General features: G+C 36.5%; 1 protein-coding gene across 9 annotated transcripts in view; it reads left to right on the top strand.

The window, feature by feature from the left end:
• Positions 1 to 13,340, top strand: part of CCDC171 (coiled-coil domain containing 171) — a 265,767-nt gene that overhangs the window by 80,113 nt on the left and 172,314 nt on the right. For all 9 annotated transcript variants that reach the window (XM_039873836.1, XM_039873897.1, XM_039874057.1 and 6 more), the window contains one exon: positions 1,723 to 1,825. In XM_039873836.1, the coding sequence (XP_039729770.1) occupies positions 1,723 to 1,825 (103 nt within the window). The remainder of the gene's footprint in view (positions 1 to 1,722; positions 1,826 to 13,340) is intronic.

The following is a 13,340-nucleotide window of genomic DNA, read 5'->3' as shown; positions in this document are numbered from 1 at the left end:
CTTAAATTCTATGAGATAGACATTAAAAAAAGACCTACTGAAATAATTGTAGAATCATATTTGTGATGAGAAGAATCTAGTAGAGGAAATTGATGTAGTACGGGTGGTGAAGGGTAGCTTTTCTGAAGTGATAATTGAACTGACATCTAAAGAAAGAATTATTACCTATTTTAATGGAATGATTCTGTCTTATAGTATCTATTCTCCCATTTCTCCTGGATCTATAAGGACTCTTTCACTAATGCCTTTATTTCTTCAGCTTTTAAACATGCTCAAGTTTCTCACTTATTTAAAAAAGACAACAAAAACTTCTTCAACCCGCTCTCCTTTCTAGCTACTGCCCTTATCTCTGCTTCCCTCTTTACCCGGAAAATGTCATCTAAACTTCCTGTTCCCATGACTTATCTCTTACTCAATTAAGACAAAATATTCAAGCTTACTCCTCCTCAGACTGTTCCAGTGTGGACTGTAACAAATTTCTTCAAGATCACCAATGACTTCCATGCACTATGAACACTTTTTAGTGTCCATTTTGCCTGAATATTCTCTGACATTGCATATAATTGACAACTGTCCTTGAAATGTTCTCTTATCTTGGTTTCCATGACACTATACTCTTTTTTTTTTTCTTTTTAAAAAATCTTTGCTGGCTTTTTCTTTTCTATTAAATTCTGGAATTTCTTAAGGCTTTGTCCTAGGCTCTTTTCCCTTCAAACAGTCTCAAGGCAAGCTTCACATGATGTCTGTAGATGATTCCCCTACCTATACTTCACATTTCTTCTGAGCTTTACACCATTATGTCTAGATGCCTCCCATATTTTCCTACTTTACTTATTCTTTGTTAGTTTAAATATATTTATTTAGGGCCTGTTATTTGCCAGGCATTGTGCTCATGCTAGGAGTGTCTTAAAGATATCTCCAATGTAATATGGTCAAAATAGAATTAATGATACATATTTCTGCTAAAAGCAAGTAAATAAACAAAAACAGCCAAAATAAGACATTTTCCACCTCCATTGTTCTCAATTACTGAAACTGGGCCAATTCATCTACCCTGAAACCTTGAGATCAGTCTTGACTCCTCCTTTTATCTGACCACTTCTCCAGCCTAATCCAGTTCAATCCAGTCCAGTCCGATCTACTTTTGTCTAATCCAATCAATCTCATCTAACTTAATACAGTGTTACCAAGGCCATTCCACCAAGTATCCTTCCAGTATGTATAGTACCACTTTTTTTCACACTAAGTCCCTAGCCCTAGCCTAAGCTACCATCACCATTTGAATAGACTGTTGCAGTTCCTTCTAATTGGTCTTACTGCATTCATTTTGACCACCATCTGCCAATTCCCCACATGACTGCCAGCATGATCTTTTAAAGTGTTCCTTAATTCTTCTGTGTCTCAGTTTTCTTATCTGTAAAATTGGGATAATAATAGCCCTTCCCTCATAGGGTTGTTATGAGAATAAGAATTACAGTGTATAAAGTACTTAGAATAGTGCCAGGCCCTAAGGCCTCAGTAAATTGTTATTGAGATCTTATACAGTGTTACATTAAGCCAAGTAAAAGGTATCATTAAGATAGAAAGAAGTCTATTAATAATCGTCATGAATGGAGTAATTATTAGCTCGTTTACACTTAATTGTGCTATACATATTCACAAAAAAAATCTGCAGCTCTGATGCATGACCTTATCATGTGTAATTTTTTTCTTAATTAAAAGGCTAAGAAGCACCAGGCCTTTCTAGTAGAGACATGTGAAAATAACGTGAAAGAATTGGAATCGATCTTGGACAGCTTTACTGTGTCGGGCCAGTGGACATCAGGTTAGTTGAAGGTATAAAATGACAGATGCATCTGTCAATGTTCCAAAGTCACTACATTTTGGGAATTCTGCAGATGCCTCGTATAGTCCCTTATCTCAACATGTTTTGATTTGATGACATGATAAGAGCAGTCCTCACAGCAGTCAGTTGGCCTAGCTGGCTGAGAAAGGGTGATGGAATGTAGACCTGCTGTTGTCCTCTCAGAACTTGATTTACAAGTGTCAGAGTCTGTATGATTGGACAGACAAGGGCTCACTTGCTGTGTTCTGAACCCAACTGAGAAAAAAGTCCTTACAGTATACCTGCAAGGGGAGCAGATGTTTCCATCAAACTGAGCCAAATTCTGAGGCAACCTTCAGCAACTTAAAGGTCATGCATTCAAAAGGTTATGTAGGACACAAGCTGTAACAGTGCAGATTCTACTCTGTTGCTTTCTAAGCTGGTTTTCTTCTTCATTTTTTATTGCCATATATATTCTCTCCAGATAAAAATGCTTAGGTAAAATGTTTTGGTTTTAGTATTAGCATACTTAATGTGATAAAGAACTATAAGAATTGTATATTAGGTAGTTATATTTTGGGAACTGGCAAAAGCATTAGTTGGTTAATGAATGCTGTTGATGATTTCTGCTTTCTTAATTTTTTTTGCTTATGCCATTAGTAGCTTTGATTAAAATACTTTTACTTTTCTGCTTCAGTTTTCTTTTGCCATACTGTCAGTCTCGAATTATTTATTTTCTGACTCAATTATGTTCTTCAGAAAGCATGTAAAATTATATTCCTTACACTTTAAAATCAAGATATCCGACTGTTTTTTTTAAAGGAATCAAATAGATATTCAGCAAATGAGTTATTTAGGAAACTTAAGTTCAGGAAAGTTTGTTGTCCTAGAAAAAGCAGAAGGATATAATCAAGGCCCATTTTTACCTGATGAACCTGCAGATTTCTATTGGTGGACTATCAGAAATTCAGTGTGCTTTGCTATTATCTATTTTTTGGGTCTGCTTTTATCCTTCATGCTTTTTTAGGAGTAATTTTATGAAATTAACATGTGACTCTCTTTGTTTTTATTTAAACTTTTCCCCAAAACATTAATGTTTCATGGTTTGTTACTGTGGGAAGGTATATAAAAGTGACATAAAAAATAATAGATATTCAGTTTTCAATATATTTGGTAAAACTTTGGAAGATAAAATTTTCTTTTGCATTAGTACAGTTTTATTATTAGATGTGTCATTGTTTAATGGTGTTCGGATCTTAAAAATTTATAAAATTATTATAACATATCTTAAACCTCAACATTATTTTAAATATTTCTTCAGAGTTGAATTAGAAAAGCTAAGAATAATGAGGTCATGTCTCTTTTGGGTTTTAAAATGAAATCGTTGATAACAAAGCAGCTCACAAGCTATTACTAAGCCTACAGAAAAATAATTATCTTCTATTAAGATTTTTATTCTTTTGTAAGCATTCTTTTTTAGCTTCCTAGTTTCCCACTTATATACACACTGTATTTATTACAGAGAAGTGTTCCTGGAAAAGGGACTGTGTGCTGAATTCATGATTTTTGTTCTGTTAATAGAGTGGTCTTTGTTTCTATGTTGAGCTGGTTATTCACGCTTTTACCCACTAAGAACCATTCTTGTCTGGTCTGTTTTGCCTTGTAGAGGCTAACCTCTATCAACTACATGATCTGGGTGTCTTTGCCCTCTAGCTTCTGGTTGGATTTGGACAATGGGTGCCCGAGCAGATTAAGAAGAAGAAAGAAAAGAAAAGAAAATCAGGTTATTTATTTCCCCTCTGGTCCAGTGCATTTCTGGCAGTGGCTTCATTTGTCAGTAGCTATAGCTCCTGTCAGGCAGGTCCTCTTCCACAGCTGTGGATTGTTTGGACTATGGTGACAACGTTCCTTCCTCTCGATCCTTTAGACTTAGACATGGTATTGATTTTCTACTCTTGCTAGTTCTTGGTGCCTCATCATATTTTATTAATTCTCTTAACCTGTCCACATTTCTGTAAATAGTCTCTTCATTAAATTCTCTTCTGATGAACTTAGTTCTGAGTGTGCCATCTCTTTTCCTGCTGTTACCCTAATTCACATAACCACTTGCAACCAGATTTCATCCTTGTTCTTGACTTCTATGAAAGGGCCCTGTGTAATTGTAATGGACTCCTTTCTGCTTACATAAGCTCAGGTCGGGTTTTTTTTTTTTTTACTTTACCAAGAAGGACATAAATAAAAAACTTTATTGTTCAATATTTTATAGAAGAACGTGAATGAACAATTAAGATTGCCTACCGCAGTAGGCCTGGTTTCAGCTACACAAAGATGACCAAATATTTTGTTCCTCCCAAAGGAAGTAACTTAAAAACTTATTGTAGGCTAATTCAAAGATATATGTGTATATGCACATGTGTGTATGATATATATATATATATATATATATATATATAAACGTGTATATATCTCACAGAATACATATACACACAGACACAGACACACACACACATATAATATATATATATGTATTTGAGAAAAAGTCTATTTCAAATAAGGACATATTCTTACTGTGTGATAACAGCACAGCCTTAGAATTTGTGACTAAATTAATTCAGTTATATTGAGAAGGGTTTTCCAGAGAAATCTTCTGTTTTGCAGTTATAGCAAGTAGGCAATAGTACTTTACTCCCTTCTATTACCTCTTTATACTTTTTTCAGTTTATTATATACTCTGCCCGCATTGTCCCCATTTCAGGAAAACTAATCCATGGTAGAAATTTGGGGAGATGGTTACAGAACTTTTTCTTCCTTTCCTTCTTCTCTCCCTTCCTTTCCTTCTTTTCTCCTTCCCTCCCTTCCTTCCTTCCTTCCTTCCTTCCTTCCTTCCTTCCCTTCCTTCCTTCCTTCCTCCTCCTCCTCCCTCCCTCCCTCCCTCCTCCCTCCCTTCCCTTCCTCCTTCCCTCCTTCTCTCTTTTTCTCTCTTTTTTTATTTGACTTGCTCTTTAAAATGGAATGAGTGAAAATTATTTTCTGAATTATATGTCCAGAGTTCACAGTAGTTGTCAGGTGTTCTGTTCTCTGTCTTCTTCAGATTTGGTGGTTCTCTGCATTAAGAAATCTTTCTGAAGTAAGAGTAACCCGTCAGCTTATCTTCATTTAGCAAGCAGGTAAAGCAAAGTTTCAGTTAGTCCAAGACATTAAGGAATTTATTTACATAGACAATTGAACTTGATCTCCTCACCAGTGATCAGTATGATAGTTTACATCTTCTTTCCTAATGCCTTCAACACCTCCTGTTCCTCTTACTAACTAGTCTCTTTACTTCCACCTTGCTCTCCTTTAGTCTGTTTTCTCTATAGCTACCAGAATGATCATTTGAAAACCTAAGTTAGAGCATGTCACTCCTTTGCTCTAAACCTTGGTGAGTTCTGCATTTCACTAAGAGTAGAAGCCAAAGTGCCAGCAATGGTGTGCAAGACCCTATAAGTCTGCCCTTATCCTTTTTCACCACTTTGATCTCACCTCCTGCTACTATCTGTCTCCCTCCCTCTGTTTGGACCACTCTGGCCTCCTGTTTCTTGAACACAGTAAGGTGCTCTTGTCGTGGGGGCCTTTGTGCTGGCCATTCCTTCTACCCGGAAAGTTCTTTACCTTGATATATCTGCATAGTTCTCTTCCTTATCTTTCTTAAATCTATGCTTAAATCTCACCTTTTCCATGTAGCTTACCCAGTACCTATTCCCATGCTACTTGCCTCACTTGCCTATCTTCCTTTTCTGCTCTACTCTCCCCACCCACTCCCACAGCACTTATTGTGGCCTAACATGCTGTATTGGTACAGTTATTATTATGTCTGTATTGTCAGGGTTCTTCACAGAAACAAACCAAATTGAGTATATATAGGTACATATAAGGAGCGATTTATTATAGGAATCATCTCACATAGTTATTAAGGCTGATAAATCCCATGATCTGTCTTCTGCAAGCTGAAGAACCAGGAATGCTGGCGGTATAATTCAGTCTGAGTCCAAAGCCCTGAGAACCTGGGGGCCGCTGGTGTAAGTCCTGGAGTCTGAGTGCCCAAGAACCAAGAGCTCTGATGTCCAAGGAAGAGAATTTGCTCTTCTTTCACACTTTTGTTCTATTGGGGTGGGGGTGTTAGGGGAGCAATGGATTGGATGATGCCTACCTACGTTGATGAGGGCAAGCCTTCTTTACTTAGTCTACTGATTCAAATGCTAATCTCTTCCAAAATATCCTCATGAATCCAGAAGTAATGTTTTATCAGCTGCGTTGGTGTCCCTTAGCCCAGTTAAGTTGACACATAAAAATTAACTATCATAGGTTAATTTTTATAGATGAGGGCAAGGGTTTTGTCTCTTTTATTTACTAATGTTTTTTCAGCTGCTAGAACAATTCTTGGCACAAAGCAGGCACTCAATAAATATTTGTTGAATATGAATAAATAAAAGCATGAATGAGATAATATCAGGTTGAAGGCCTACATTGCATTTACATTTAAATTTTTTAGATCATAAAGATGGACATGGAGTCTCTTTGAAAATTATAGCAGCGCTTTGGGTAGCAATCTTTAAGGAGTCACCAGGAAGATTAACCTTCAGTGGAAAGGATATACAGTCTTACATGGGTCACAGAAATGTCACCTTGATTGACTACTACATTAGACAAGATCAACTTAATTTAGTTGCTCAGGGACATTTAGTTTCTATTTGTACTTTCCACTGAAATTGAAGTAGTACAACTGCTCATGTATCATTTCTTTTCTGGTAGAAATTCTTAGAGTAAGTAGGGTGTATCTGGGAAGAAATCTTTCACTACTTTGAACCTATGTAGTCTTTCTGCCTCAAATGTTTCTTCAAATACAGTTTCACCTCTGCCTGAGAATGCTAGCAAACATAGAAAGTGACTTTTTCTTCATTAGGTTCATGAAAGAAAGGTTTTCTTGTTGCTCAGTCTTAGATCTTCCTCAGGGTGGTTGACTTTTGTGTTGACTGAGACAGAACTCTTCAACCTTCCTTAACCTTTCTTTCCATGAAGAAGCCATTTTTAATATTCCAGAGGTATTTTTCTTTCTACTGGAGAGGCTGAAGGACCCTAGGAAATAATAGTAACAGCATTTGGTGCCTTTAGGGATGTATATATCACACAGACAGTCTTAGGGACTGCTGTTAGGAAAAGCAAGACAAGAGATTGGACTTTTACTCTCCTCTCTCCCCATTTTAATAAAGGATTATTGCCTCAATCTAGTATCTTCTCGAGAGTTTTAATTGTGCTTGTAAACCTCATGGCTGGTACATTTTAGCTAGAGATAATGAGTTACTGAGAAGCTGAAGATGCCTACAAGAGCAGCACACAGGTCTCTTTTGGCATCATTTGCTAATTTCTTCTCTCTTACTTCTCTTCTCCCAATTCACTGATGTTTACAAACCAAACTTGCCCTACTTCATCGTACTCATAGCTTCAGTTTGTAAACTCCAAGGGAATGACTTCACTAAGAGTACTCAACATTCTCTAATGGGATCACTAATTAATCACATGATTTTGGTGGCTGAAAAACCCAAAGTCTGCAGTTGGCAAACTGGAGACCCAGAAGAGCTGATGGTATAGTACCAGTCCGACTCCAAAGGCCTGCGAACCAGCAGAGCTGATGGTGTGAGTTCCAGTCTGAGTCTGAGTCCAAAATCAGGAGAAGACTGATGTCCAGATTGAAAACAGTCAGAGAAAAAGAATTCTTTCTTACTTAGTCTTTTATTTTATTCAAGCCTTCAATGAATTGGGTGAAGCCCACCCACGTTAAGGAGGGCAAAATGCTTTATTCAATCTATTGAATCAGATGTCAGTCCCATCCAGAAACATCCTTGTAGACACATCTAGAAATAATGTTTAACTAAAAATCTGGGCCATGGTCCAGTCAAGTTTACACACAAAATTATCCATCACATCCCCATTTCCCTCTCCCTTCAGCTTCTGATAACCACCATTCTACTTGCTGTTTCTATGAATTTGACTACTTTCGATATCTCATCTAGTGGAATCATATAGTATTTATCTTTTTGTGATTGGTTTATTTTACTTAGCATAATGTCCTCAAGGTTCATCCATGTTGTAGCATATGACTGAATAATAAATCATAAAAAATGAATATTCTTTATTAAGGCTTAATAATATTCCATTGTATGGATATATCACATTTTGTTTATCCATTCATCCATTGATAGACATTTGGGTTGCTTCTACTCCTTGACTGTTGTGAATAATGCTGCTGTGAAGACGGATCAACAAATATCTTTTTAAGACCCTGCTTCAATTCTTTTGGATATATACCTAGAAGTGGGATTGCTGGTTTGTTAACTTTTATTACAGAACATGATTTACTAATAGGTGCCCTGTGGAATGTCCTGCATGCTAGTGATACTCTTTCTTACAACAAATGTTCCCTTGATAATCAAGACCAATTGTCCTTGGTACAGAAGAACCATTTTTGCTCTTTGGTTTCCTAGTATAAGGAGCCCAGAAATAACCAGGTGACATTCTAAGCTTCCATTTTAATGGAACCATTGTTTTGTTCCATGGTGGAAGCATTTCTCCCTTGGGAATTAAGATTTAGACCAATAGAGTACATAGTTTCTGGGATGGAAAACAGATATTTCACTTTGGGATTCTTAGGTATTATAGTGAATTGAGCCATTCCCTTTTCCAAAATTTGATCCTAGCATCTGCGAATCCTGGCTATGGGAGAAACATACCTTATATTGATTGCAAACTCAGAATACATACTGTATCCTGGAGGATATTATCTACATCTCACAAAGCATTACCATCTCTTCAACACCATGAATCTTCAAAAGGCTATTCTACTGTTCTATATGCCAGCTACTTCCAAGGGCTTAAAAACATAGGAAGACCAGTGAATTCTATGAAAATGAACCCATTTCCTTCATTTGCTATACAGTGAGTTCCCTGGTCAGAAGCAACACTATGTGGAATAAGTAATGTTGAACAAGGTATTTTAAAAATTCATGGATGATGATTTCCATGTACATATTATGGTCAGGGAAGGAAAAATCTATATCTAGAGTAATGTCTACCTTACTAAGAATAAAGCATTGCTCATTCCATGATGGAAGTGATGTATAATCAACTTGCCACAAGTGGCTGGCTGGTTCCCCTAGAGAATAGTGCCATCCAACAGGAGTTGTAATCCTATCAGTTTTGGTGAATGGAAGTTTGTGCTGCTGAGCTATGTGTTATCCATCCTTGTTGTCATGACTTTTTTGTTGTAAGGACAGCAAAGGTGAGTAAGGACAAAGATTCCTCAGGAAAAGATGCTGGCTGACATTGCAGAATGCTTCATTTTGTTCTCCTGTTTACTGAGATACTGAAGTTCAACTGGACATAGTGACCATTTGAAGAGCACTGTCCACCATACATACTCCTGCTCAGACTACCTTGTTACCAATTTTCTAATTGTGTTCTTTTTGAGTCCCTGACTATTCAGCCAAACTGTTAGCTTCTACTCATAAATTAGTGTATATTTCTAGCTTTGGTCATCTCTCATTTCAGGCAAAATGACAATCAGATCCATGTGCCTACCGGAAGGGTTTCACTTCACCACTGTCTTTCCGGGTCACCCTGAGTGGGGCTGTAGTGCTGCGATTGTCTACTTTCAAGAAGTGTCAGCATATCATACAGAACTAGTTGTATACAAAGCCCATTTTTCCCCCACTAGCAAACTGATCATAGAGAACTTTCTATGGGTCTAGTGTGTGGATCAAGAGAGAGGAAGCAATGTAACAAGAATAGGGCCCATGGGAACCTGGACTCCTTGCTCATGCAACTTGCTTGTGCCTTCAGGACTTACGTGTATACATCATGTTCACTTGATGATGTAGGGTGCTGTCGTGCCTGCCCACATTTATGGCTTGGTGGATCAGAAGCTAATCATTTTATCATGGGGCAACTCATGACAAATTGGTGACCATGCTTGTAGTATCTGCCAAGGACTAGTAGCAAATTAAATCTAAAGCTGATTTTCAGGAGAATAGTTATCTGTAGAGGAGGCTTTTTTGGTTCAAAAATCCTAAAAGTTTATGCTGTGATTCACTTATAAGGACCTGCCAAACTTGACCTGCTTGAACTCAAGCAGTCAGAATAATATCTTGCTGGAGAACTAGGTGGAACACATGATGTCTTCTGGAATGGAGAGTTGATCAAGATTTCTATAGACTAGATCATGACAGAGAGCTAGAGTTGATATAGCTCTGAAGTAGGGCAGTGAAGGTATATTGCTGGCCTTGCCATCTGAAAGGAGCTTTTGGTGGTTTTTGCTAAGATGATGAAAGAAATAGCTTAATTCCAGTTGCCAGGAAATGTACTGCTATGCTCCAACCAACATCTTTAACTGCAGCTGAAATTGGAGTCACATGTGATTATGCTTATAGTAATTCACTGTCATTCTCTAAGATCCATCTGTATTCTGCACAAATCAGATAAGTGAGCTGAATGTTGATGTGGTTGGAATAACCACCCCTTTTATCTTTCAAGTCCTTAGCAGAGGCACTAAACTCTGTAGTTTCCTAAGGAATGTGGCATTACTTTTGATTTACTATTTTGGTAGCTAAAAGTTCTAGTGACTTCCATTTGCTTTTTTCCATTCGGTTTTTGTCTGTAAATTCCTCTCTTCATGGATTAATCGTTACGGACATTATACCAGTTTCTGCATTCGCCTTTTTTATCTATGCGTTCCAAACTGGGGAAATCACTATAAGGTGGGTTCAGGTACCTACTGGGTTCCCTGGAGATAGACCTTAGCCCAAACTCAGGTAATCACCTGACCTCTGTAAGCTCCTACCCTAACTAGTGAACCATAACAGCATTTTAAGTCTCCAGGAATTGGTCAGTTCAGATCCAGTGTATAGTTATCCCTGATAAGGGTGGTTAACTCCTCTTCCTCAGTGTATGATCACCCTGGAAAATGGTCAAATGTTTCGTTGAGGAAGGCAAGGAGGAAGATTGATAGTATTATCTTTTGATAATATGTTAGGGTTCCTACAAGGGACCCATCCTTTTTATTCAAGGGTACTGGGTCTGTGAACTAGCTCAGGTCGGTCTGAGAATTGATTGAAGGCCAAGACCCTCTTTTGTGTTGATTTAAATCTTAGTTCTGGTAATCAAACCTAAGATTTCTTACTTATACAAAATCAGGTAACACTTAAGTAGAATGCATATCTATTTCAGTCCTAGGAACCATGATCCATTAGCCAATGCCAGTGATCTCCGTGGGTAAAACCATTTTGTTTATTGTTTTTACTTCACTGCGCATTATGATCTCTGTGTCCATTTTGTCATGAGAAGTTAAATGCTACCACTTGGCCTGTGTCACCCGAGATCCCATCGTCCTCACTGAATTTAGGGAACCTAGCTTCATGGCATCATTTTCCACTGTTATTCATGGTAGCTACATAGAGCTCGTCAAGGATGCTGGGGCCCCCCTCACCAATACATTTCCGAAACCTTGGTAAAGGAAGTGTTTTTTGGACTCTCCCAGGGAACATGGTTAAGGGGTGGGCAAGCAGGACTTACATGATAAATACACTCCATATGTTAGAAAAGTTATGAGCCATTTCCCTTAAAAACTCTGGAATGTTTGCAAGATGATGTAGATGTTTGTTTATGATCTCGGTGAATAAGACGAGTTAATATACAGAATTTAGTTTCAGTTTGAAAAGTATAACTGCCTATGAAATATTTATATGTAATGCTTTTAGAATGAAAAAAGGGATTTTCCTAGTCATGTGTATTAAATATTTGGATTTTCTCAGGTGAAAATAAAAACCATTTGAATGCTATTTTCTGTCTTATGATTCAATTAAAAATCAACGTTAGACAAAAGGATTTTTTCCTAGTTCTGAGGATGAACATGACTACTCATATTCTATAACAGATTTTTTTTTTAGCCTTCTGTCTTATATTCTTTCTCCATTATTTCATAATAATTCTCTACTTTCGGAGTCTTGCAGGATACTGAAAAAGATAAGACATAGTTGAGAAGATAGAGGCAATAGACTCACCTCATTCATTACAACTTAGTGTTTTTATTGTGGAACTGTAGGTTCCTGAAGAAATAACACTAGCTTGAAAAACAGGTTTATTTGCGTCATGTAAAAATGCTTGTTTTTTGAGATTGTCTAAAGGGAAAAAACTTAGATTAGAGGTCTTGGAATCTTTTCTTATACCCTGCTCCCTACTGTGGGATAATAATTCAAAGAAAAGATTTGCCAGGGTATACTCAAAGTTGAAATGTACTTAAAAGTGAGAGAGATTGAAACAGCCAGAAAGATGTGAAAGTTTGGGCCAGTATCCATGTATAGAGACACACACATAGGGAGAAGGACAGAGAAACTCAGAAGATGTTGAATTGGTGTTATTGAAATACAGAGTGTTCAGATACATTCTGTTCTTCATTTAGACTTTGACCTTTGAAAAGCCATTTATGATCACTGCTCAAAAAATTTTTTTACTCTTTGTTATCTGTGAATTTTTAGACTTTCCTCTGATAAGATATCTTTAATACTCTATTTTTTGGGGGCTGCAATACAGTCATTAGAATAATATTAAGTTAAGTTAAATCAGTCATGAAGGTCCTGGGTCCTCAGTGACCCTTTCTTTTTATTTGTAAGCATTTTGTCATATTAAGGGACCAGTAATTATATCTTTTTATACTGGACGTGGGTTGGACACAAAACATAATTTTACTTCAGCTGAACTTTATTGTATAAACAGTTTTAGGAAAAGAAACTAAACTTTATTTTATGTAGAATATAAGAATATGTATGAGTCAGTAAGGATAGGCATTTTGTCCCTTACCTCTCAATACTCATATTAAGATGATTTTATTCTTCTGAATTTCTAAAAGGAAGTTTTCTCCCTTATTGTAAAAGCCAGCAGATTTCCCGAGTGTCCTTGAATGATTTATTCATGGCCTACTTGTGTAGTAGCAAAAGAAAAGAATTATACATTACATTTTTTTAATCTTGTGCAAGAGAGCAATTTTAAAAATATATATTTGGTAAGACCTTTAATAAAAATTTTAATGAGTTGTCTTTCCAACTCATAGTCATTATAAAGAGAACTGTCTTCTCCATTATCATGGCTTAGAGCAGTATATTTTTTTCCCCTAGCTGGGATATAGATTGTTTCCATATTATTTTTGTTTTTTAAGTTAAATTTTCTTCTATTTAAGAAAATCTAGAGTATACCCATACTTAAGATAATGTTTAAATTATATCTTGATGAATGTAATAAATTTATTAATAAAATTTTGTCTAAGATTAAAACACTAAATATCAATACTCTGAGGTGAATAAAGGTGGTCTTATCATTAAAAAAATTTCCCCCTTTTTTCTTTTTTTCCTTCTTTCTTTCTTTATTACTAATTTCTTCTCTATTTCCTCAAAGTTTCAACAGTTGGATACTTGAAGAATATATAAATGAT

This window comes from Pteropus medius, unplaced genomic scaffold, assembly GCF_902729225.1.
Source record: "Pteropus medius unplaced genomic scaffold, Ma_sr-lr_union100, whole genome shotgun sequence".
In the NCBI taxonomy this organism is placed as follows: Eukaryota; Metazoa; Chordata; class Mammalia; order Chiroptera; family Pteropodidae; genus Pteropus; species Pteropus medius.
The sequence above is the reverse complement of the archived record's forward strand: the minus strand, read 5'-3'. Positions and strand labels throughout refer to the sequence as shown.